General features: G+C 42.2%; 2 protein-coding genes and 1 long non-coding RNA gene across 4 annotated transcripts; 1 reads left to right on the forward strand and 2 right to left on the reverse strand.

Moving 5' to 3' along the window:
* Positions 1 to 1,008: 1,008 nt before the first annotated feature.
* Positions 1,009 to 3,778, forward strand: LOC116222451. Its single transcript, XR_006152686.1, has 4 exons — positions 1,009 to 1,499; positions 2,307 to 2,442; positions 2,825 to 2,953; positions 3,592 to 3,778. It is a non-coding gene; the product is annotated as an uncharacterized LOC116222451 (long non-coding RNA).
* Positions 3,779 to 5,305: 1,527 nt separating this feature from the next.
* Positions 5,306 to 11,314, reverse strand: si:dkey-260g12.1 (tumor necrosis factor receptor superfamily member 3). 2 transcript variants are annotated; one of them, XM_031576166.2, is made up of 11 exons: positions 10,731 to 11,314; positions 10,419 to 10,488; positions 10,259 to 10,286; positions 8,992 to 9,102; positions 8,243 to 8,395; positions 7,945 to 8,050; positions 7,626 to 7,747; positions 7,326 to 7,439; positions 7,041 to 7,072; positions 6,755 to 6,878; positions 5,306 to 6,285 (listed from the first exon to the last, which is right to left on the reverse strand). In XM_031576166.2, the coding sequence occupies exons 2-11, from the start codon at positions 10,485 to 10,487 to the stop codon at positions 6,026 to 6,028; spliced, it is 1,119 nt and encodes a 372-aa protein (XP_031432026.1). In that variant the 5' UTR covers position 10,488; positions 10,731 to 11,314; the 3' UTR covers positions 5,306 to 6,025. The 2 variants fall into 2 exon arrangements, with proteins under 2 accessions (XP_031432026.1, XP_031432027.1); XM_031576167.2 differs by having other exon boundaries at positions 10,419 to 11,314.
* Positions 11,315 to 14,200: 2,886 nt separating this feature from the next.
* On the reverse strand, positions 14,201 to 26,379 carry iffo1b (intermediate filament family orphan 1b). Its single transcript, XM_031576165.2, has 9 exons — positions 24,927 to 26,379; positions 22,392 to 22,452; positions 21,036 to 21,131; positions 19,499 to 19,639; positions 19,004 to 19,191; positions 18,709 to 18,835; positions 17,277 to 17,369; positions 16,851 to 16,981; positions 14,201 to 15,818 (listed from the first exon to the last, which is right to left on the reverse strand). Exons 1-9 carry the CDS (start codon positions 25,934 to 25,936, stop codon positions 15,716 to 15,718), a joined length of 1,950 nt encoding a protein of 649 aa, XP_031432025.1. The 5' UTR covers positions 25,937 to 26,379; the 3' UTR covers positions 14,201 to 15,715.
* Between the last annotated feature and the right edge of the window lie 422 nt (positions 26,380 to 26,801).

Here is a 26,801-nt window from a genome sequence, read left to right on the forward strand (position 1 = left end):
TATAGCAGAGTACATTTGTGTGCAGCCAGTGCCTTCTTCTAAGAATACGGGCTGCCGCTGTGTAAAATGTGTCACCCACGCTGAGAAAACCAGTGAAGTGTTGTCAACAACTTCCTTCTTCTGAAAACCCACATCCGACTCACTGCCACTGTTCTTGGGCAACAGCTTTGCTGGTGTAAGTCAACTCAACTTTGCTGGCGGAAGTATGTTAGGAGAAGAAGAACCTAGGAAAATAATGTGTATTTGAATGCTTTTGATGATGAAGAAGATGATGGTGGGGGTGGTGGGGGTGGTGATGGTGGAGGTGATGGTGGCGATGATGATGGTGTTTATGATGATGATGATGGTGGTGATGAAGGTGATGATAGAGATAATTGTGGTGCTGTTGGTGGGGGGGTTGCTGGTGTGAAGTTGTGGTGGCCTTTCTCTGTTATGTTGTCTCATGTAATAATTATCATTACTATCTGTTTACAGTAGAACCACACCTTAAGGGTGGTTAGGTTCACAGTTGAGAGGCTGGGTGGTTGGTGAGACAGTATGATCACACGTTACTTTCTCAGAGTGAAGCAGCTCTCAGCCTGAAACCAGTTTGCATTTTCTGCAATGATTCTACAGGACCGCTAGATTTGAGTCTGACCTGAGATTAAAATGAGTCACCTGACCAAGAGGTTTGATGGTTGACGGTGAGTCAGACCACTTGCGGGACGCTGAGAGAAGAGGGGAGGGGGTCACATGAGGGGATGACTGTTCTGCAAACATTGAAAACACCCTTGAAAAAAAAAGCACTTGTAAATGTAGGTTATCTGAGACGGAGACACAGAGAGAAAGCGAGAGAGAGAGAGAGAGAGACAGAGAGAGAAAGAGAGAGAAAGAGAGAGGCAGGGAGAGATAGATGAAACAAAAAAGCAACACTGTTCCTTAAGAAGTTAAGAGTTAAGGTTGCTTAAAATGCAGTCACACTGTAGACCATTTTTGCTTATCTAGTTCTATCTGAGCTTCGCTGCCAAATACCGTCAGCTCTCTAACCCACATGTCAGCTCAGATCAAGTCCCCAAATGACTGGATACCATTTTCAAGTCGTTCTGTATCTGAGTCAGCCACTCTAGAAGAAGCAAGACCCTCAGTTGAAGCAGAAGATGAGACAAAAGTAGGGGGGGTGAAGGGGCAGTACCACCAGAGCACCCAGACTGTTTTGGAACTTTTAAGCTCAAATTGCAGTTAAGAGTCAAAATACTGAGAGGATGGGGAGCATGGAAACAGTCTGGGGGAGGTAAAGGAGAGACTGGAGGGTACTGACTGAGGTACACTTGAGATGTGTGGGGTCCCAGATAACCCTGAGCCATTGAGAGTTGGTATATGACTCATCACTTGACATTTCTGATAAAGGTGTAAAATGTGACTGCGAGATAGCTGTAACCGTCACACACACACACACACACACAGTCTCTCACTCAGGGGTCTGCTCTCGGATTTGTTTCTCTCCTTCAGCTCCACACAGGGTAAGTCTTGGGTTTCTCTCTGTTCCCTTGGTTTCTGGATTCCAGGGACATCCTACCCAGGTTGTTTTGACAACCGTGCTGATGTTGGGAATCTTGTTATTTCCTCACTATAAAAAAAAACAAAAACAGGAGAGACCCTGACATGGTGGTTACTGATTAAGGTTGACACTCTGGTTAGAGTGTTACATATTTTTAGATGAAGTGTTCCTGTAGCACAACTAGTGGCGCTCATCAAACCAAGAGTCATGGGTTTTATTCCTAGGGAGCACCATATGCCTTAATGTGTGATGGAAGTCACTGCTACAGAATACATGTGAGATGTAAGTAGGCATTTGAACCAATGTCTATACAGTAGGGTTCTGTTCGCGGCTGATGAATGGGCTGTGTCACGTCGTGATTGGTTTGCTCTTTCTGATCAAGCTGATTGCTTGTTTGTGTTTGTTGATTGTTGGATGTGTTGGTGAAGCTGTGAAAAAAAAACAGTGGCACCAAAATACATTGTAATTGATGTCTTCCATTCTTTCGTGGATGTGGGATCTTAAGACGGATGGTGATTGCTGATAGTGCTGATAGTGGTCTTAGGACCAAACAGTAAGCCCCTGGTCCTATGCAGTTGCGCAGAGTACTTGGTGGAGAAAATGTCATTTTAGAAGGGTGAAGACCCAAAGGTGTAGCACAATCCCTTCAAATAGAGATCGGATGAGTGACGCAGCTTGACTATCAATTTTTTTTCTCATTGAGTTCTCCCTCTCTCTCTCTCTCCATCTTGCACTTTCTCCTCTCTCTGTCTCACTTGCACCTTCTCAGATGGGAGTCTACTGGACAGCTGTTCTCCTCTGCCATCTTCTAGCCTCTTTAGTCCACTCACTGACATGCAATGAACGAAAACAGTACAAGTGGCCAGCCAGCTCTCCCACAAGGTGCTGCCAGAAATGCGAACCAGGTAAGCCTGAGCCCCCCCAGGTGTAAGACTACTCACAAGCTGTATGTCATTATAGCTGCGAAATTGTTCTGTTTCTAACAGTATTTGGTAAATTGTCAGTCTTTTGCAGAATGACACACGTGACACAAATTGTGCTCATATTTGATTCGTGCTCATATTTGATTCGTCGTATGAAATGTAATTTAAAGTGCCTATGGAATGATTTGGAAATGATTATACCTCAGTTGCTTATGGACTGAGTTTGTTGCACAAATCCTATTTACCTTTCATGTTTTGCCAATAGGGAGCTCAGAAAACTGTAACTTCATATCTCAGATCATTCTGACGAAGTGTGTGTGTGTGGCACACTTGTAAATGTGTGTGTGCGCGTACATCTGTGCAGGTGAGTTCATGGAAAAAAGATGCCAGGATGGGTCCATAGAAACTAAATGCCAGGAGTGCAGCCCAGATATGTATACAGATGTTCCCAATTTCCTCGCCCAATGCAAGATGTGCAAACCTTGCAGCAAAAGTAAGTATCTCTCTGTCTCTCCCTCTCTCTCTCTCTCTCTCTCTCTCTCTCTCTCTCTGTCTCTCTGTCTGTCTGTCTGTCTGTTTCTGTATGTTTGTGTGTGCTGTCGTTATGTTACCTACCTTATTGCTTGTCTGCTACAGTACTTTACTCTTCATACAAACAGTGTGTTTGTTTAAAAAAAAATAAACATTTCAGAATAGAACTGAAATCCAGATTAAATGTGATGACAGCCAGGCTGAAATGAGTGTCTGAAGAAAAGGTCAGCTTTATGAGGGGCTTTCCCATGGGTGGGCTCCAGTAACAGAGTGCTCAGTGCTGCTCAAATCACTGACTCACACACACAAACACACACAAACACACACAGACATTCACACACACACAAACACACACACACACACACACACACACACAGAGAGAGAGAGAGAGACACACACACACACATTATCTCTCACTTTCTCTCACACATGTGCAAATAAACAAACATGCACGCAAACATTCTACTCTCCCTCCGAGGACACGTGTGTACATGTGTGAGTGTGTATGTGTAAATGTGTGTTCTCATTTGACTGTGCATGAATGTGTGTGAAAACATTTCTCTCAGGCTGACGGATTTTCCAACTTGTATCTTACTGTAGACCAGGTGCAGAAGGCAGCTTGTTCGCGACTGCAGAACACTGTGTGTGACTGCAAGCAAGGATATAAATGCACAGATGCTGAATGTTCAGAGTGTGAAAAGGAGGACCATGACCATGGCCAAGACCAAGTAACCACTACACAACAGCCCACAACTACAGAACGTAGAAAGACAACTGTCAACAAAGAGAGACATGGTAGAGTTTGAGCTTTTGTGCTTTTCCCCTTTATTGTATCCATTGCATTTAGTTTAGTTTTTTTAACAGCTGAACAAGTTAAAGACAGATTAGATATATCCACTCAAGCCCCTCATCATTTTTCCCTCTCTTTCTCTCTCCTATTGGTGAAACATACATTTTGTGAAACAGCGACTATCTTTTCAGGCTTTGAAAGCCTACAGTGTGTCAGTGGAGGTGGGGTGAATGGTGGTCTCATAGTTCAGTTGTGAGCTGTTTGTGTCACTGATATGGAATGTTTCCAATCAATGACGTATTAAAGGGTTTTTGAGTCAAAGTCTTTCTCTTTGTTCATTCTCTGTATTTTCCCTCTTCTGTTTCAGAGACAGTGCTTCTTCCATTGGTGCTGATAGTTTGTGTTTGCATACTCCTCCTCATCCTTGTCCATATGCGCAAAAGGCTGGACCCTCTCGGTTGGTGTACATTTGATGGTTTGTGCCTTTTCTACCTCACTCCTAGAATCCCTAAGGAGTCTACGACGTCTATGGGTGCACCATTGTACATGAAGGAGCCTGACACTGTATTTCAATGCTGGTCCTAAATATAATGCTGTTTTTGCCCAACAGATTTGTCATCCTCAAAGGATACACCACAGAGCACAGAACTAGAAGAGGCCGTGCCCATACAAGAAGTATGTTCAGACCTCCAGGAAGTAAAAGATGGACTAGAGGGAGAATTTTGTCTTGAACACAACCATATTTACTGACCTACATTCATTCATTCACATACACACACACACACACACACACAAACACATACACACACACACAGACACACAAACATTTACGCAACATACCTCCTATGCAAATGAAAAACACAATACACAATACATGCATTTGTAATTTGTATTTTGTACATTATAGTTGCTAAATGTTTTTCTATATTTTATGTGTATCTTGTATCTGTAATATGAAGGAAATGTATTTATTTTGTGACATGGTCTTTAGAATGTCAAGAAATCTTTGACATTTGCACATCTATGAAGAAGTTTTTTTTACCTTAGTACCTTTGCATATCAATTTGAAACCAAGTATAAATGAACCATACAGTAATGGACATTTCTGAAATAACTTTTAGTATAGTTACACTATATCAGGGCTAAATCCCTTTGTGATTTAAGAAAGTTTAAGGAAAGGCAAAAGGATATATTGGCTTACCCAGGATAGGTATAGAACTAATGGAAGGACTTTGTCAAGAGCAATAAGAAAAGAGTGGCCGTAAGAAGTTGTGCCACAAAACACACAGTCCATTTTAGAAGAATGTGGAAATTATATCCACAAATGAACATGTGAGGGTGGAAACCATGGTATAAGAGGGATAATACACTGTGGTGTTTGGGTACCTGAAAATAGTTACACTTTACATTGCACTTCTTAGCACTTGCATTATTTTCTGTTACTATGCAGGTGCTGCTATCCCATACTTAATAAATATACAATACATCAATAATGTAAATAATAAATGAAAAGCGTCAACAAAATGTCTGTGATTAATTTATTGCACTTCCATATACAGGACATATGACAAGCATTGCAACTTCCTTTGGTCCATAGAGAAAATCCTTTACTGGAATGGACCCATGACCAACCTGTGTCAGATCAATACTAGATACATTCCAGCCAGCTGTCTCTGTGGACTTATGTGCACTTCTGTGAGACAGCACAGTCTGGCACTAGTGGCACTAAAAACATAAATAAATAAAGCAACCTCCACTTACAAACGTTTGTTTCTTACAGGCATATTTATGAGTTACAGTAACTCAGTACAGCCATTAGTCTTACTGATGCTTGTGTTAGGTGTTTTGACCTAAAGTTTAGATCAACACCTACCACAACATCAACAAAAACACAGGCCCTTCTGTAACATTGTCCAGAAGCATGTCCATAGAGTGTCTCTTCAGGCAGCAGACACCTTCTGACACCTAACTTCTTACTTGCCCACAGCCATTCTGTGCAAATCTTTTTCTGGTGATTGAAATATGCAGAATTTGACCAAAAAGGTTGAGAAAAAAAAGGCAGTTTAAAAGATACAGGGTGTGCGTTTTTCTAAAATTATGAGCACCATGTTGATGAAAGTTGTTCAAATCTCTCTCTCTCTCTCTCCCAGTCATTCCCTCTCTCTCTGTATATCTGTCTGTGTCGCTGTGGTTCTCTCTCTATCTCTCTCTATCTATCTCTCTCCTCCCTTCTCACTTTGTTTCTCAGAGCTCTTCCTCTTTAGACACATGGCTTTCTTTCCCTTGCTCCTGAAAGGGGACAGAGATGTCTTCTCTGCTCCTTTCTTCCGTGGATAGAGGTATGGGAGAGGAGGGAGTGTGCACTTCACTTCCCTCAGGCTTCGGGTTACCATGCTCTGCTCGTTCTTGCTCTTCCTCACTGCCTCCTCCTCTTCCTCCTCCAAAGCCAAACTGGTTCAGTAGGCTGACAAAGACAGTGCTTGGGTGGTGTATGTAGAGAGGGCCTGAGAGATGAACAGCAGAATGACAGAGAAGAGAGAGAGAGAGAGAGAGAGAGAGAGAGAAAAGCAGAATCACCAGACAGAGAAGAGAGAGACAGTAAGACAGACAGAGAAGATGGTAAAACAAAGACAGTGAGGGGGAGAGAGAGACAGAGACAGAAAACAGACCATATAGATTATGTTTGTTTTAAAGACATCACCTAGAGTTTCAGATATCTGGATGAAACATTTAATTTCTCCTGAAACTTATAGTTCTATGACAACTATGTTACCCTCACAAGTGCAAAGTTTCTGCCAGTCAGACAGTGAAGATTATCCTTCAAATACACGTTGAAAGAAATTATCGTCAAAATTGTTCTTCGGCTAATGGCTTCATTAAATACAATTGTACTTGAAATGAGTGAAATTTGTGGAAACCTGACTATAGGCGTTATAGACTCATACAGTCTATCAATAGGGAACAGCAGTCTACCTAAAGCCCCAGTAGCTGTGGCAGGGCCGTGGCTGTGATTGGCTGCTGGCAGTGAATCAGGGTGAGTCTCTGGGATGTGAAATGCTGCCGTTGGCCCCCTGGGCATGGCTTCGTTCATGGCTGCCTGTGAACATAAAAAAAAAAGCACAATTCAAAAACCTATTCCACAGCTGATGGTCTATGGCAGTATCAAAATGGTAAACAAGGTATTTAGTAGATAATAATAATAATTTCTAATTGTTATTATCTAATTTCTGAAGTATTTTCCTCCAAATGACACACTTACTTTATCACTGCCTGGAGAGCAACTCTTCATCACTGAAAATGGGAAACAAACAGTCAGCTATGGCTTTCACATTTCCCACAGGGCAGTATGAAAAAAACACACACACGCACACACACACACACACACACACACACACACACACACACACACACACACACACACACACACACACACACACACACACACACACACACACACACACACACTCTCTCTCACATACACACATGTAGTATAAAACTGACAATACATGAATATGATCCGAGTTAAGCCATAGATGCTGCTCACATTGCTTAAGGCACACATCCTCTCTGCGGCAGCAAGAGAGGACTAACAGAATAAGAACGGCAAAGACTCCGATGCTAATCAACGGGATCAACCACAACTGAGAACCTGCAACACCTGAGAAAGAGAGAGAGAGATAAAGGGAGGGAGAGAGAGTGGGGAAGAGAGATGAAAAGACAGTCAAATGCAAAAAGTATATTGCTGTATTATACCAGATAAACACACACACACACACACACACACACACACACACACACACACACACACACACACACACACACACACACACACACACACACACACCAGACTGAGGAGACTGAGGAGACTGAGGAGGCTGAGGAGGCTGAGGAGACTGAGGTGAGTGACAGGTTGTGTCGTGGGTGGTGTTTCCTGCTGTTTGCACTTTGAGTCCTATAGAGTCACAGCTGAAAAAAAAACATTAAACATAAACACAATCCGGTGTTCTAAACCAACATCTGTTGCAACAGTCTTTAGTGTACTTTAGGTAATGTGCGTGTTTCTGAGTGTGTGTGTGTGTGTGTGTGTGTCTCTCTCTGTCTATGTGATTGATTGAATGTGTGTGTGTATGTGTGTGTGTGTGTGTGTTGAAGTTGCAACTCACTCTTTGTGCTTTTCACAGTGCCCAGAAGAACTGAAATAAAGGCCTCTGCCACAAGGTAACCTCACTGTGGTCTTGGTAACTGTATGAAATGAGATCACAGACACACCTGCACCCAGAAATATGCAAGTTTAAGAGCACGCACGTACACACCAAATATACACACACACATTTTTCCTCAATCCCTCTCTTCTCTCTGTCTTACCCACACACACATACACACAAATATAGGCACACAGACAGAGAGAGAGAGAGAGAGAGAGAGAGAGAGAGAGAGAGACATGCTGTATTTTGTCAGTACCATTCATTTTTACTGTAGTGGGAGTGAGGTCCTTTTTACAGCGTGAACACTTCTTAGAGTAGTCGTCAAATTTCTTGCATGTGTATCCAGCCTTGCAGCGACATTTGACGTCAGACTTGGGACTGCATGCTTCAACCACCTCCATGTTAAACTCTATCATTCACACACACACACACAGACACACAGACATACACACACACACACACACACACACACACACACACACACACACACACACACACACATACAGTCAAATCTTGCTGTGGCTGACAAAACATAAAAACATCAAAGGACTTTCATTTGACTCATTTCCTGTGGCACATGTTTTAACCTAAGATTCTTAGAATTATTATTCTGCAGAAATGTGGAGCCCAACCTCATGCTGAAATAAAAAACACTATTTTTCAGATAGAAAGGAATGAATCACTAGTTTCTTTTGAATTCAGCAGAATTAATCCTCTGCTCTATATCCTCATTTTCCTTTACCCCCCATTTGCCTCTACTGTATCACATCATCATAACACAATAAGGCCCATACTAAAGGACATATGTTAAGTGTAAGGTACCAGCATTGTAATGAACCAGTGTCATGTTGCTAATTATAAATGTGAGATCGTCAGTGCATTCAGTAAGGTTTGATTGTTTCTTTGCCATGTAATATAAATTTGCACATGTTTAGCGATTCTCACTATTACTGGGCAACATGCTGTTAAACAATTGGAAATGGTCATCATGGGAGGTCATGCTACCAGGTCTGCAGTCTAGTGAGCAGGGGTGGCAGTGCTGTTCCATGTTTTTTTTCTGGGTGTAAGTGCCATTGGGACATTGGTCACAGATGCTGCAGGACTTCTGGAAAAATCCTGCCACACAGATTAAGAAAGTACAGTGTTAGAGGTGAGACGGACATGCCACAAAGCCTTTTGAATTTGAATTTGAGTAAAGAAAGATATAAGATGAAATTCAATGAGGAGTGGTGATCAGAGAAGGATGTTACACTACACTGAAATAGACAGCCATTTCCTCATAAAAAAAACTTTTTTCTGTGCAAGCCTATTTCATTCATGTGCAGCGAGTCATTTTTTTCCACTGAGGTGGTTTATATGCTCACGCAGCTTGAGAACGGCTGGTGGAAACACAACTTCACACCTGTGCACAGTTACCTCTGGAGACCACAGCGCACACAAAGTGCTGACTGTATGGGCACGAACGAGAGAAAGAGCAAGGGCACAGAGAGAGAGAGAGAGAGAGAGAAGGAGCGAGCAAGAGAGAGAGAAAAAGAGAGAGAGAGAGAAAACAACAGGAAACCTGGGGTCTGAGATAAAGAGAATATGACATACAAGCAGGTAGGTTCATGAAGGATGTGGTTATTCTTCTTGATAAAGGCACGCACTGCCTTTTCCATCCAGAGAAAGACAGAAAAAAATAATAAGAGAGAGAGAGCAAGACAGAGATGGTGAGAATGTGGGAGATCGATAGATGCACAGATAGATAGATAGATAAATACAGATAGATAGACAGACAGATATATAGATAGATAATTATACTGCCCATATTGTCAACTGAGATTGAAAATCCAGAATCGAATAACCACCATTCTATGCCATTTATTTTCACATTATTTTATTTTATATTATTTAAAAAAACAATATATTGTAATTATTTTGCACAAAATCATACCATTTTATGTTATTTGGTGTAAAAAAAACCTCACATTTGTGGCCTTCTTAGATAGATAGACCTTGTCAATTCTCTGTTGACGATATGTAGAGACAAACAGTGACACAGAAGGAAATGCGGTACAGGTGAATAGATACCAATAGATTTCCTGCGCACAATTTCTCAGAATCAAAAAGTAAAATGTCCGGTAAAAGGAATGCCCCTTGCACATACGGTACCTCCATGCAGCTGCATGAATATGACATGCTTACATGCCTTTGTGCATGTAGAAAAGTAAAGTCTATATAAAGCACAGCACACTAGAAGCCAGAAACGCACACCGTTACCCACTTAACTTACCTGGATCACAAATCCTGCAATCTGCATGCTGGTAAAAGGAAGTAGAACCACAAGAAAGTCAAAATCTTACGCCGAGAGTTACACTATGAGCTTAACTCATAACTGATACCTCACACAGAAAGTCTGCTAAGAAACGTGGAGAAGAAATAAGTGTCTTTACCTCGGAAAGTACGGAAACCCCGCGAGCCATCAGCATTAGCTGAATTGTAAAGAGTAGCCTCGCTCCCATGCTGTTATGATTAACAGGTGATTAATCACTTAAATCTATTGTCTGTCTAACACGCAGTATAAGCAATGTGATTTTTAAAGTAGCCTAATGCAACGGACACCAGACACTCCAATGTACACAGCGAAGTATCTTTGCAGAGCATGTCTGAACTGTTACTTAATTGCAATCTGAATGCAATAAAACGGAATTACACAACGAATTTGAGGTGACTTGAGATTATTTATAACCATATAAAGACCGTACCTCTTTCACTGTCAGTTGTGGGCTCTGTCGTCAGTTTTTTGCCTGTCTTTTTGAGCACTCCTAATGTGTCTGCCGTTGTGACCTTCAACCGTGTCTCGTTCCTCTCTCTCTCTCTCTCTCTCTCCCTTCCTCCCCCTTATCGTTGATCTGATTGTGTTACGTTTTCATCACCTGTTGTTTATTTATTTCTCTCCGTTTTCTTCTCTTTGTTCTTTTCTCCAATGACCACACGTTCCCTGATGTACTTATTTACACTGATCTTGCTGTCTGCTATCATTGTTTATTATAAAATGTGGCGCGACAGTCGTGAAGAAAAGCATACGCTGTGTACATACGGGTGTGTTTGTGTGTGTGTGTGTGTGTATGACTGCATTGGTGCATGCATTATATGCAAAAACCTTTTTTCTCTTCTTTTTTTTAATGGTGAAATCGTATCCATAGAGCTCTGAATGTCAGTGTCAGTCTTTCTTGTTTGTCCGTATTCTGACAGGTTTAAAACCTGTTCAAAAATATGTTTTTCTATGAATACCAGAAACAGAAACTTAAAGGGTCGATCCCGATAGCAGCATCTGAACTCGTTGGTGCAATCTAATCAGCTACCATAGTTGTGTATGGGAACTTCACACACCTGCCACTGTATGCACCGAATGAGAACTCAAAACACACAAGACAGCAGCAGCCGAAGTCATTGCTCAGCGGTGTCTTTATTCTCAGGTATGTTAAATGTCGTTCAGTGCTCTTGCATTTAAAAGCTAGCGAGTCCTTTTGCTTCGTCTTTGTGTTACTTACACGTTGATTTAAGCCCAGCCCCATGCCAAATGCACCTGTCCTCACACATCACACCTAGTCACTTATTCACATCCACCACTGAGCTCCACGCATCAATAGATGCCAGCTTTTTCCTTAACCCTGAACGGGGGTGGGGTGGGACATCATTAAGAATGGAGAAGAACACTTGCCAAAGGTAATTACATTCACAGTCCAGCAGAGGTGTGCAGGCTCTAGGTCAGACACCAATAGAATGCACATACTGCACAGTGAAACTGCACATTAAATGGATCCACTTTGATTTAAAAGTTAAGTGTGACGTATTAAGCAGTAGGTACTTAAGTACTAGGCACCATGTACTTCTTATTCAAACATGTCAATACAATTCAATATCGACTGGAGTAGTCAAGGACAGGATGGCTAGGATTTAGAGTCAGGGTTAGCATTAGCCACACGTAATAATATGAGTTTATGTGAGAAGTAATCTTACTAATTACATTCTTAACTACATTGCAATAATGACACTTCATGTAACAGTGGACTAATAGCCTAACTCTTGCTGTAGTTGCTGGCTAGTTGAATTATTGGGTATATTACCTCATTCAGAAAACTGAAATGGAACGCTCTGGAGCACTATTCCTGGTTGACCCAGGAGTGCACACCTCTGTTGACAGTGTATGTTTACAACTGATGAATGCTTCGTACATGTTTATGAATCACTCTACAGGGGACCAATGGCAGTCTTTCACTCATATGTTGTTCAGCTCACACATGCTGAAGGTGTAAAGCCACACAACACCATCTGAAATCCCACAAGACAGCCAGTGCATTTGACAGAGACGGCAAACTTTCTTGCATAGCCAGCATTTTGATATATCCATAACAATTTCCTTTGAGTATAGTATCATGACAATCATATCGTAACATCATGTGTAAAGCATTCAATTTTCTTCTTTTCATTTTTTTTTTATATGTGATTTCTATTACACACTTTGGTGATTTTTCAAAAGAATTCACTTATTGTTCTGAGATCTTTATGAAGATGTAATATGATGAGTAGTCCTGTATTGAATTTATTAAGCAGGTTTTCTAAGCTGGTTTTATCTGCTGTGCGCTTACTGCATGTTTATATCTAAGACTTTGTGCAAAGTTCAAAATTGACAGTGACTGATTGAGAAGACATTTGATTCTATGCACTGAGAAGCTTATTTGAGAAGTTCAGCATTCTTCATGTTGCAGTCAAACAATAAGTAAACTCCTTTTATATATTTATATATATAAAAGAAAAATTTCGAGCACACCCAAATTAATAAACACACGCCAACATGCTTACATTATATGGTCACACAAACACACGCGTCCAGTCACACGCATATTAAATACAGCAAAAAAGAGAAAACCTTCAAACCTTTCTTGAATATTTTCCTTTGCTATCATTGGAAGGATGTTTTCGACCCACCCATGCTGTCAGGAGCCACAGCCATTTCCCAGGGCTGTAGGAATATTTCATTTATGAAAACCATAGGAATAGTTAGGGTAAACATCTACTAAATTACAATATTAGACCCTAGTCATCTGATTATTATCCAATTATTAAATACATTTTGGGACCAGATTAAACTGAACATTAAGAAGCCACAGCTTCTGCTCCACTGAATCAACAGTATTGGGCTCCTGACAGCATTGCTGTTCACATCTCTCAATATTAAGCTGACATCACACATTTCAGCAGCATCTCCCCATAAACTAAAAATATCTCCTTATCGCAATATACACACAGGAGGAAATGTAGCTATTTTACAAAAGTAACAATAACAACATAAGTAAAAATCAACACAAAAAAAGCAACAAAGAAAAGAAAAAAAAACATCAGATGGTTGTATCAGTGTTTTCATAACATATAAAACAAAAACATGTTACACAACCTCAAATTAACACCTGCACGATATAAACAACCTTGATGATCTCATCGGCTTTGGCTGTTGAAGAATTGCCCATCATTGTAATAGCTTCACTCTGTGTTACATTAAAAGCTGCTGTACACGGTTCATCTTTGCTTTGTTCTCACTGCTGTTTCTGAAGCTCAAAAATAGATAAAGACATAGGAATTGAGCACCATTGAAAGTTTGGCTTTCATAGCAGATATTAGTGTGACATCCTGTGTGACCTTCATGACCTCTAGATTTTGGCACGCAAGAAACAATCCATTCCTGTGGGTTGAAGTATGGGCATCTCCCAGACATCAGCCATCCATCAAGGTGAGATAAAAATAAAACGTTATTCTTTTTCAAACATTTTGATTATTTATTGAGTAGTTTTTGTTTAGTTTTTGTCTTTCCTGAGAGATTATTACCACTCTCTTATATGGCATATATTCCTATTAAGCTTTTTTTGTCCGGTATCAAGTTGATCAAAGCAACTGTATGTATCAGCTTTCACTGATGGTCACGTAACTGTCCGTAACTGTGCCTGCCAGTGTAGACCAAGGTTAAAGGTCAGAGACCATAAAGAGTGAGTGTGGCAGGACTCACACAATTTGTGTTATCCCTAAACCAATCGTAAATCATATAAACTACAACCAGCGCTAACAGTATCCCTCCAACTTCAAGGTTCCTAAAATGAATGTGGAGCGTGGACCTCTTTCTGTCCCTTTTATTTGGGGGTTTACTCTTTATATAAGTGCACATTCATGTTTTTTTTTAAATTAATTTTAATCCCTTGCCATAACTATAATCTCATACCTCCACATAGTGTAAATACCCCTAAAAGCTCGAAGGCAGGGAAAGAACAAGTGCACAAACTAACCACTAGCTTACAATTCACAATTCCAGGCCTTACGAGTAAAGTTTCAGGAAGTTACAAGCCCTGGATAATTTTTTTTTCAACATCAAGTACATCCCTACAGATCTGACATGTGGGAGCCATCCCATTGTCCATCAACAGACTCACTCTCAGAAGTCTGACAATAAGCACATGGCCAATGACCTCAGAACGCACGGGTAAATGCCAAGCCACGGATCCCACAGTCAGAAATAACATCCAACCCCAATGCAGCTAAGACTCCTGGTGTCCATGCCCTTATGCATACGTCACTCTCTGTGTCATCTCCAGCCTTTTCATAAAGCATTTGTACATGTTCTATACAGCGTTATAACATACGGTATCATACACAGCGACACAGGGAGTGAGGAAAAGGCCCCAGTACTGACCCAACCAAAGGTCAGCACAGCTTTTACAGGTAGTAGCTGTGTATATTATGCATTATATATAGCATATACACATCCTTATACACATTATATACATACAAAGGTGTGATCCAGTGACACGTGCTGAGATGATTTATGCACTGGACACCTTCATGTGATTATTGCATGATGAGGTGCTTGTTAATTGATTCGTAAGTTAATGCAAAAGCTTGTGTTAACTTTTTGTTCGTTGTATCAGATGACTATGAGACTGAGATGTACAATGCCATTAATATTTAATGAAACCTACATGTGCTTTAAGTGATGTGGGATGCTTTAGTCCTCAGGGTTAAGGGCTTGGATTGTTTTCAACTCTTCACCATATTCTGTCATAGCTTATAAATGACAAGCTTTGTACAGCATTTAAAAATTCAACCTTGGTGCTGAGATGGATAATGCATGCTTTCAACAAGGTCTCCAATCTCTCAGTGATGCATTTTCAAAAAGAAAGTTATTTGTGTTTTTGACCTATTTCAAAATATGAACTATTAGACTATTAGAGATACAAAATATAACTATTTTGTTTTATGATGGGCAGCACTATTCTGAGCCATTGTAGTCACTTGTATGTAAGATGTAGGCACTCCATGACAAAGCCAACCAGCAGAGGGCAGTCTCCACATGAGATGCCAGGTGAATAAACATACCACATAGGCACACGAGTACAAGTACAGACAACTCCATTGTCACAAAGTGAAAATACAAATCTCAGTATTTTCACAGTTGAGATTTTACTGTCCATACTTATATTTAATCACCACAAAAAAATAAACAAGGTTACCTTTCCTTCAAAAGCTTAGTGTAAGCAAACCTCTGCTGTGCATATGAGATATATGGTACCCGCTGGAAGACAAGCCAGAGTGACATGTGAATGATCCTGAAGAGGGGGCATGAGGAGGGGATGGCTGGAATCTTGTCTCTTTTTCTCTTTTTTTTCTTTGCCATGCTGGACGACCTCGTTGACTTTCAGTATTATCTGCCAGAGGACTCGCCAGGAGGAGCCAGGGCCACACCCCTCTCCGCATCATCACTGTTCTCCTCCGCATGGCCTCCAGCGACGGGAGGGGGAGATTTACTGAGACAGCAGAGAAGGAGAGAGAGGGGGACGAGAGAGAATGAGGGAGTGAGAGAGTGAGTGAAGGAATGAGTGAGCAAGTGAGCGAGTGAGCGAGTGAGCGAGTGAGTGAGCGAGTGAGTGAGCGAGTGAGTGAGTGAGTGAGTGAGTGAGCGAGTGTGAGTGAGAGGATGAGGGGGGGGGCAGAGAGCAGGAGAGGAGGGAGAGAGAGGGAAAAAGGGAATGAAGGAGAGAGAGAGGAGTGAGGCAAGGAGGGAGGGGAGGGGAGGGGAGAGGAGGAGAGTGGGGATAGAGGACGAAAGAGGCAGAAAGAAAAGTACAGAGAGGGTTGAGGAGGGAGGTTGGGTGTTGGAGAGAGAAGAGAGAGATAGTCAGCACCAGCACACATTAATCTAAAATACTGTTGGCAGGACACATCATAGAGAAAGACATAAAATTCCCTTTGAGAAGTTCCCTGCCCAAAGAAAAAATAAATGGATAGGGTGTGTATGTATGTTAGAGAAGCAAAGACTCAAAGAAATTGAGAGTGTGTTGGATAGCAAAGAATGAGGGAAGTACAGATTAAAGATATTAAGAGAGAACCAGACTAAAAGGAGGTAAAGGGCAATGAAACCACAGAAGAAGAATGCTGAGACATTGACCAAGGGTTAGCGAAAGGGGAGAGCAATAATCAAGAGATAAAGTTGCAGAGTAAGTGAGTGAGTGAATGAGCGAGGGAGAGAGACCGACAGGGAGAAAGAGACAGAGACAAATGGGAGCACAGAGAAACAGAGAGAGAGAGAAACAGAAAACTACTGGGGGACATAGAGGAGACACCAAACCATAGAGACAGGGAAACAAAGAGAGAGCCTTAGAGACAAAGAGAGAGGGGGAGAAAAGAGAGAGAGAGAGAGAGAGGAGAGGTATGCAGACAAATGGGGAGGGAGAGAGAGAGAGGGAAACAGCAAGACAAACAGATAGACTGGGAGAGATAGACAGGAAGACAGAGAAAGACAGAAAGATAGAGAGAGCGAGAGAGATACAGCTAGATACCTGTCTCCAGTCTGGGTGATGAGTCTCCTGCAGGTCTCCATCTGCACGTCCAGGCCTCGCTTCATGCTGCACATCTCCATGTACTCGTGCAGGTGTCTGTTCATGTCCGACTTGGCCGTCGCCAACTCCACCTGGAGAAAGGAGAGGGGAGATCAGACAACTCACACTGAGAACACACCCAAACAGACACACACACACAAACTGTCCAAGGAGCGTTTTGTTTCCTGTCGAAGTAAGCCATGGACGGGGCTGGTGGTCCACATGGAACAAGTGGAAGACATGTGATCATACACTCAAAAGTGTACAAATGAGAGTTTTGGGCACCTAACTAGGTTAACTACAGCAACAAAGGGGACCAGACACGCCTGAGACAAAAGAGTAAACCAAAAGACACACACAGACACAGCAGTCTCCACTGTGTCTCACCTCAATTTGGTCTATGGTCTCCTGATACTCCTTCTCTCTGGTTTTGAAGAGGCATTCAGTGTCATTAATCACCTTCTCCAAACACTCCTCTGGCTGTGAGAGAAAGAGGGAAGAGTCACAAACATCTTTATTGCCAGCCACGAGCACACACAAATTCACAACAAACTACCAAAAGAACTGATGTAGACCATCACTCACAAACAGCAGTTCTAGTAGTTAGCTTTGGACTGTATGTAAACGCGTGCGTGCGTGTGTGTGTGCGTGCGTGCGAGCGTGTGTGAGTGCTGGTATGACAGTCATGTCTCTGCACGGTATCAAATTTACACAGACGGCCTGAAGCCATATAGTACACTGTAGTAAGTGATAACCCTAACCCTAACCCTAGATGATGCATTCACATTCTATGCACTCTTTCAGTGTGAGGTGGTGTTTGTGGCTGTGATGCAGCAGACAAAATATGCCTGTACTTTCCCCTTATTAGATTTCAGGGCAGGAATAAAAAATCTCAAGCTGTGGGAGACAAGATTGCGCTTTGTAAGCATTACATCTGTCTCAGAATTTTAAGCAGGGAGGCATGCGATGTGCTTCTGAATGACCCTTTTATATCAACCCTGGTTCTGTTTTTGCCAGTAAGTGTGTGTCAGACCAAGAGCCTCTTTATTTTCCTGAGACTCTCAAGGGCATATGTTAATCTGCCATTCAGGCCTGCGTTGTTTATGCTATCAACAGAGTGATCTTTTGCTGAGATGCGAGACCTGCTGTGGGTCAGATTAAGCAGAAGATAGTGTGGGATGGAGGGATGCAGAAGAAAAAGAGAGAGAGATAAAGAATAGAGAGAGATAAAAAGAGAGAGAGAGAGAGAGAGAGAGAGAGATAAAGAATAGATAGAGATGAAGAATAAAAGAAGTGTGTGCTGCTGCCGTGAGCGCTCAGGAGGGTATGGAGAGGCTTTTGACAGGGATTTGTTTTTCTTTCTGTCAATCGCTATCTTAACAACCATTTAATGGCTTTCCTTAATCTCTTTGCTGAAGTCTTTAGGACTTCAGCAAAGCCACATAAAAGCCCAGAACAATCTGGAGGGCAATGAGGCCATGAGGCCATGAGACCTGGCTTTCTGCTTTCTGCAGCTCAATTAGTCGTCGATACAGAGCCAGGGAGAGGGCTGTACATGGTGTCAAACTTGCAATCAACATGCACGCAAAACATTGTTAATGTATTTCAATGGCTCTTTCAAATGACCCATACAATACAACAATGGCTGTGTGTTGCAATATTACATGGCCTATGAATTTAAAGCTATATTTAACAGCTATGGCAATAAAAACAAGGCCTGACAACACACCATTACTGAGAGATATCATCTCCTAATGCAGTCACATGACCTTCACTTGGTCACATGACCTTCACCCTGCCAACTGTATTGGAGGTGTACCTGTTCGCCCTGTGTGTGTGTTTCGGCTGGCAAGGTGCACCCTGGGAAATCCTCCCACAGAAGCAGGGTCTCTTCCGTCTCCTCCCAGGCCAGGCTGTCACAGTCGTCTTCAAACTCACACTCCCTCCTGACGAACACACACCAACACACACTGCTGTCACACTCTGTGGTTCATACACATGCAAACTTCATGACAACCGTGGTCAACATGCTGCAGTCCTCAGACAGGAAACCACATCGGCTCACAATTAAAAACAGGGAACTGTATGGTCAATTGCCTGATCAGGCCACTTACAGTTGACACAACATCCTCTGCATTTCCTCATTTATCTGATTGGCTGAAGCGCTGCACATGTCATCGTCCTTTGCTCCACCTCCATCGCTATCTGAGGTGCTCATTGGCTCATCTGTCTCACTGCCACTGACTGGCTGAGGGGCTTGTTTCCGAGCACGACAGTTGATGGCAGATTGAGTGCTGGGCACCTGATACATTTTTGGAAAAGAACCAGGCACATCGTTGAAAAAAAAAACTAAATATAAACGTCCATGCAGATACTTCTAAAACTAGAAATTTGTTGAAAAATGACCCCATCAAGGAAAAAAACACACAATTGTTCAAAACAGCCAGCTAGATATCTGCAAAATACAGCAAAATACAGGGCACACCTTTGTGTCAAGGTGAAAAGACACTTGCATCCTAATAAACCCCAACCCAGCACAGACAGACAGACAGACAGACAGACAGACAGACAGACAGACCAGCGATGCGTGCAGAGTGCAGACTCAGTACCTGAAACATTCCGATCATGTCCTCACAGTTCCTTTGCTGGGCCACATCACACAGACGAGCCGTGATATCAATGCGGCGGCAGATGTCCATGTCCACCTTCATCGCTTTTTCCTGGATCTTGCTCTCCAAGTCAGACAGGTTCTAAAACAGACAAAAGCATATTCAGAGCAATTAATGGTACAGTCCACGATTCTAATCCAATACACTTTTTTATCAAATTCAGTGAATTGCTACACTCTAACTGTCTGTTCAGTGTTCGCGCTCAAAAGAAATCTGGTGTTTGTACACTGATCTGGCTCTGTAAATGAGAGAAAAAATAGGCACTCGGACAGAGCCATAAACATTTCCAAACAATCATGCTTCGGGAGCATAGAAGGGAATTTGATTTGATTGGCTGTTGCACTCAAATACAACTGTTCGCCAGAATTACGGGATTTAACGGAATTACGGAAATTAACTTTAATTTAAATGCACTATTTGTTTATTCACACAATACAGACTATATAATAACATAAACAATGGTGAAATGTTTAAATACAGGCCCCAAATCAGATCTCAATTCAAAAAGAGAAAAAAAATCACAATTTGGTGCGGAAGGAGAGAAGGTGAAAGTAAAACTTGCCAATTTTAGTTCCCCCACAATTTCACATATAGAAGATTAAATCCAAAAGAATCAAGCCAAAAAGGAGATCAAATATTAATAATACTGTAAACAAACATATTACATCCTCTGAAAAATCACAGAGATAAAAAACTCTGAGTCTATGGGGAGAAAGCCCATGTTTGTCAGACTAGAGCCAATAATTTCAACACAGATTAGAACACTAAGCGCAAACAATTCTGGGAATTTCAGCATGACCATTTGGAAAATGAGTTCTATGGACACATAAAATAAAGAGACAGTGTATCCACTAGGGAGAGAGAAGGAGAGCAAACGATGAAGGGAGACCAATGTCTGAAAGCTCAACTAAGGACACACACACACACACACACACACACACACACACACACACACACACACACAGCTCGAGGTAGAAGCAGTCCAAAGAGACCAAAATACCATATTCTTCTCAAACATGTATAAACCATGCATGTTGATGGAGGTATGTTATGCTTACTGGTCGACACTAATGACAGCAATCACATGCTAAACTGAAGTTAGATGAGTATTACTATTTGCTATGTTTAAGGGGGAGCTAACCCCAGTGAAATATTCTGCATTAAACAGCAGGATTCCACAGGCAGTCCTATGTAAACGGCTTGAGTCGCAGTAGCATGAGGGTGACAGCTGATAATGTTTTCTCCTTGTAAGACATTGTTCTATACTGTAATGATAACTACATCTGTGGCTGTTTGAATGTATCTGCACCTATATTTTTAAGTCAATACTCACACCACAGACAGAACAAATTACGTTATCAGCAAACAAATGTAGTGGTAATGTTGGCCTACTCATTCAACCGCAAACATTAAAACAGATGCACAAATGCCCATTCTGCCACAGAAGGAAACCTCCTGGATGCTATGAAAGACTCACGTTGCTCATGAGGCCCTTGAAGAGGACGAGCTCGGCCTTAAGCTGCTGGACCCTGAGGGCCAGTTCATCCTGGCACACCTCGCTCTCCTGCAGGTCCTGTAGGCAGGAGAAAAGACTGGGATCAGCATGGTGGAACATTGCAGTGAGTATGTGGTGCCATGGTATACAGATAACTTCTGAGACAGATTATATGCAAGATGTAGTTTTTGTTCTCAAAACCAAAAATGTTTTGAAAATTGTGACGAATTATGTTATTCAGAGGGCATGACAAAAAAAACAGTGCTGTGCAACTTTCCTGTGCATTGTTTGTCTTTTAAATATTTGTTTAATTGCTTATAGTGGCCATAAAACATGAGCAAATCCATAAAAACTTTGAGGTAAAGAATAAGAATGTAGGAATTAAAGGAACATGGGAATTTGTTTTATGGTGCTAATTTCAGAGTGGCGTCCATCTTAGATCTAGTAGGAAAAAGTGATGTACTGTATGTATGATAAGAGATGATGTAAACATTGTTGTTTCCACAGGCTGATAGCATTTGACTCATCTGTGCTACACCCGAGGCACAGGCGCCGGCTCCACCGCCATCTGTCATCTGAGTAGCTGTACAGATTCTCAGTGTATTGGTCATATGTTGAAATTTAAGAACATATGTCAACGTAAACAAAAATGAAAAGTATTCTCAAAGTTAGAGAAGGGCATTAATCCATTTGTTTCCGGGAAAATGATTGGGAAAGTATACAGAGTTTCACTCAAAACCACATCCCCAGCTACAACAGTAACACTTCCAGCAAGGATAACAATAAACCATTCATTTGGCAGTACCTCCACTACTCAACTAAATCCTCATATCTTTTCCATAAACAGTTTCCTAGGTTAAAACTGATTCCAAAGCTAACCTGAACTTGAGCAAGTGTTGTCACCTAAGGATGTTCATGACAACAGACTAATGCGGGATCAAGATATCTTATCCGCTTAGACTGATTCAGCCCGGAAGCAAAGTTACAAACCAGAGTTTAGAAAAGCCTCCCCCACCTTCTGTGGTGTTACATTAGGAGTGACCGTTCCTAAGCTGTTAACACATGGGGGCATTGGAGTTAATTCGATTCATAGGAGGCATGGCAGAGGAAACTGTGCCAAGACTTTCAGTGAGGACACTGCAGAGTATCTAACAGGGTGGAGGCCACTGCACCAAACATCTTAATTACAGATGAATTAAAACAAAGTCTTTATGCGTGTGTGTGTGTGTGTGTGTGTGTGTGTGTGCTTATGTGTGGGTGTGTGTGTGTGTGTGTGTGTGTGTGCTTATGTGTGGGTGTGGTGTATCTGAGCTTGTTTGAGAGAGAATCGCTTTTTACCTCTTCCAGATCACCAATTTTTTGTTGGAGGTCCACCCTCACAGTGTATTCTTCTTCCCATCTAAAAACAAAAACAAAACAGTCCTGACCCTCCTAATAACAACAACTGATAAACAGATTATTTTCAGATGCATTGTATATGTCACGTAAACAGGCTGTCATGGTGAATGTCTTGTACAATTTACAGTCAGAATAATGAAGCTATCATGGTTTAGTCAACCCAGCAAGAAAAAGTGTGTATGTACTGCAGTTGTTTGTGTCTGGGAGAGAGGGCAGGTGAAAGGGAGGAAGAGAGAGAGAGAGACAGAGAGACAGAGAGAGAGAGAGAGCTTGACCGTGGCACGTATTAACAGAGCCAGCCAGCTAGAACCATTCTGTCCTGCTGAACACGACTTTCGAATGCTCTCCAATCTCGAGTACAGTAGCTGCATTCAGAGCTGAGCCTACAGAAACAGCACCATCTCTTCACAGCACAGTGCACTCTTACATAAGGCCTGTTTAACATTCAGGCCGCTGCAGCATTTCCTAAGCTCATTAGAAAAGAGTTCACTGGACAGAGGTAGGTTAAGGCGATGCATTAACAACACAGCTGAGATGCCGACTCACAAGTTCAGTGAAAGAGATGAATGAGTAAGGTGAAGATAAAAAACACAAAACAGAAATGGGAGAACAACAGGAATGAGGGGAGTAAGGAAGGGGAAAAAAGAGAAAGACAGAGAGAGAGAGAGAGAGAGAGAGAGACAGAGAGAGAGAGAGAGGGAGTGCGCCGGAGCCACCCAGCAGGTAGAGAGGGCCAGTGAATGTGCTGCAATGCAGATACAGTGTGGTGGCGACACGCTGATGCGCACGGGAGAGGGCAGAACAGGGAGAGATGGTCAGCAGAGAGGGGAGGGGGAGGAATAAACACGGGACTGGTGGAATAGGAGGGGTACGTAGGCTGCACGTGAAGACGGGAAAAAAAGGCAGGCTATGAGAATCAAAGGGTCGACCATTGACAAGAGAATAACAGTGTGATATGCAAAACAGGGAAATCAGAGAGAGAGGGCACAGAAGAGACACACAGAAAGAAAGACAGACAGAGAAGAGAACAGAGAGAGCGAAGGAAACAGATTGGCAGAGAGGAACACAGAGAGAGAGAGATTGAGACACTGTGAAGACCTAAACATTTAGAACACATTTCATTTAGAAAAGAGCAGGTCCACACAGCACTGTGTGTACTGGCTCACAAGTAACCTGCTAACCTCAGCAGGAATGCGGCTATAAATAAAGCACCTATAGATGTGTCCTGCGGGCAAACTATCTGGTTAAACTTTCATTGTAAGGCAGGCCTAGACTCATCACAGAGAGATGCTGTGTATTCAACCAACATCTAAAGCTCATCAATCATTTCTGAAGCATTTCAAAGTGGTTCCACCTACTTTCAAGCAGAAACTCCATTTCCTCTCTTTCCCCTCATGTGCTTCATCTCTCTCTACACCTACTGTACACTATAGCTTTTGAAATGTATTCAACTGGCTGGACTCCTGATTTGAATTACAATAGAGCTTAATAAAAGTGGTTATGTTTGTATTTGATTGAGGCTGATGACAGCCTATATGAACTGTCTTATAAAATGTCTTTCCCCTCAGTGTTCAGTCATAAGGACGAATAATCAGAGGAGTGATGGCATTACAAAGCCTATACTCAATTCATTCACATGTCTAGAATAGTTTAAGGGTTACAAAAACGCTTACACATGCAGTACGTGACTAGGATCAGAAGTACTGCTGGTCATTTGTGATGCAACTGTGTGCAAGAGTAGGTTCCAACGAGCAGCTGTTGATTTCTAATGATAGCATAGAAATGTCAGCTGCCTGCATCCTTATGCCTCCCTGACGTTATCACCACCTTATGGTGTGAGGTACTGTAAACATGGCAACTTTATAGTTGTGATAAAGAGAGGACATTTTTTCAGAAATTGTACTAGGCGATCACACAGATCTAAAAACTAATGATAACTTTTGCGCAACAATCTGCCAGTCCAGCAATTTTTTTGTTAGTTTACAGATCCCAACAGTGCAGTTTAGAGTGTGACCAGAAAATGCGTTAGGCCTTATCTGGTCAATTCAAAACCCTATATTTAGCTCGGCCTAGCTTGCCTCCTCCTCTCCAAATCAAACCCCAACTAACCACAAGATCCATTGGGTCTATAAATGAGATCAGATAAACGTTAGCTAATTCGAGTGTCTGGAACAGCCTGTCTAAACTTTATGGAGCTGCTTCATTCCAGCACTGCGAGAGCGGACAGCGCTCTGGAGCTCGCGGTGAGAGCTGGCTTTGCTGCTGGTGCTGTGACGGAGACAGATGGGGAAAGTTTCTGCTGAGTGCGCTGCCGCAGCGCATTGACTGGTCTGCAAATACAACAAGGTGTTCACAGCAAGACCTATAGCCTATCGATCACTTGATAGGGCCTGCACAACTGCACGTTTCTGACAGATCAATTTCATTCTTGACTGGTACTGTAACCGAGTTTTAATAAATACATAACACATTTACCTGCGTTTGTACTCATCTCTCTCACGCTTCACCTTGCCCAGGACATTGTAGAGTGCCCTTATCTCTGGTGTGATTGTGTCTATCTGGACACCGACCCCATCGGGGTGGGTCCAAGACACACCAGGACTGGTCACCCTGGTTTCCACACCCGATCCAAGTTTGCGGGTATGGTTATATGACCAAATGGTGCCTGGTAGAAATCTTGGTGGAGGATTTGGCGATGTCGCTGTGCTGGTACTGATGCTGCTGAAATTTGGCCCGTTGTTAGAGTTGTTGGTATTGGCGGAGGCCTCCGTCGGAGTTGACAAACTGATAGTGATGGTCGGATTCGCGTTCGAATTGGTATATCCAGTGTTTGGACTTGATGCTTCATCGTCATATTTATTAGTTTCCAGTTTAAGCACGGACGTGAGAGGCGGTGTAAACAAACTGGTCGGGCGTTTGACAGAATTGTTTGTGTTTAGAAAAGGGAGGGTCCCGGGTCTGACCGGGATAGTCCCAACAAACCCGGTCTGTACACCAACCTCCCTGGTATGTCCCCTTCTATCGTCGCCGCATCCGCTCTCACTGCAGTTATTTTCAAGTGCTTGTTGTAATTGCTTCTCCAAAGTCTTGTTTCGCCTCTCTAGTTCATGAACCTTAGCTAGAAAGCATCGGAAGCGCAAATTGAGGGTCTTCAGGACACTGATGTTGGATCCCAGGTCGTTTCTTAAGGCCATAGCTGCAGGAGGTTGCGCTGAGCGGTAAAAGGAACTACCGAGATGCAGGTATGGCAAACCAGACGGAGAGGATGGTCCGGAAAATGAGATGTTCTCTAGACCCAGCCCTGATTGCTCCCCGAGGAGGAAGGACTGATCTGGACCACCCAGATAAGCTTCGGGCAAAAGGCCCGATGGTGAATCCGGATGACTGGGCCCCTCTTGATAATGTTGCTGTTGTTGAAGAAGCCCGTTTGCTCCCAACAAAGGATTCATGCTATTGTACAACCTAAAGCGCTGCAGATCTGGCATGAACACTGGCTATGAGGAACAAACGACTAAATAAATAAATATGCAATAACAATATAGCTGACGTGATGCCGTCCAGATACAACACAACGCTAACGAGTTCGCTATTTTTTACAAGTACTTACATAAGCAGCCTAAGTAATAGCCTTACTGGTTTGTCGTGTGAAGGAGTCCGAAACTGTTCAGTAGCCTTATCGCTTACCGTGGCTTTATTAATAACAGAACGCAAACACTGTCCTTCACACTGAAAGAATGAACAAGAAAAATAAATCCAGGCAGTGGTTTCGCAAAGCGTCCAAGCACAGCTGATGAGGGGAATCAAACCGCACTATTCTTGAGCATCGACTTAATTAAATTAAAATAGATTGCTTTGCTGTGCGCCTGCCTTGTCTGAAACGAAGGAAGAGCTGTGCACGGGCGAATGCAGCATGAGCGGATTTCCCGTAAAGACCAAAGTAGAAGGCGCATGATTATTTTTATTAGACAATTTTAGCTCGTTTTCTCTCTTATGTGTTTACGACAAATGTCTTAATTTCCATACAACGATCAAAAAATGGGAACATAAAAGAGTGGATAGAAATAGTAGAATGCCTGGTATAATGTATGCCTCAAAATAATGTTTTCAAACTTACGGTAGCCCAAGTGTGATGGTTACGTCATAGTCTTTAAAAAGTCTTGAAGCCAGAAGTGTTCATCGATTCCATATCCACAAATCCAGACATTCTGAGGTGACCCCCAACTGTACCCGATTCTCATATGAATTTGCACAATACACTGAAACACTGGACAGCATAGTCACTACCAAAAGTAATAGAACTATCAAAATGTACAGAGAAATCTTCAATGGCGAATAATGTCATCCTTTTTC

The sequence above is a fragment of the Clupea harengus genome, chromosome 11 (assembly GCF_900700415.2).
Source record: "Clupea harengus chromosome 11, Ch_v2.0.2, whole genome shotgun sequence".
NCBI classification, from domain to species: domain Eukaryota; kingdom Metazoa; phylum Chordata; class Actinopteri; order Clupeiformes; family Clupeidae; genus Clupea; species Clupea harengus.

Excerpts from the sequence above, each read along its gene's own strand:
- si:dkey-260g12.1 (XM_031576166.2), bottom strand. The coding sequence starts at position 10,487 with ATGGGAGCGAGGCTACTCTTTACAATTCAGCTAATGCTGATGGCTCGC. Across the intron at positions 8,396-8,991 it reads CTCACTAGACTGCAGACCTG|AGTTTAACATGGAGGTGGTT; the intron begins GTAGCATGACCT and ends TGTGAATGATAG. Across the intron at positions 8,051-8,242 it reads CACTACAGTAAAAATGAATG|GTGTGTCTGTGATCTCATTT; the intron begins GTACTGACAAAA and ends TTCTGGGTGCAG.
- iffo1b (XM_031576165.2), bottom strand. The coding sequence starts at position 25,936 with ATGCCAGATCTGCAGCGCTTTAGGTTGTACAATAGCATGAATCCTTTG. Across the intron at positions 21,132-22,391 it reads AAATTGGTGATCTGGAAGAG|GACCTGCAGGAGAGCGAGGT; the intron begins GTAAAAAGCGAT and ends TCCTGCCTACAG. Across the intron at positions 19,640-21,035 it reads TCAAGGGCCTCATGAGCAAC|AACCTGTCTGACTTGGAGAG; the intron begins GTGAGTCTTTCA and ends TGTCTGTTTTAG.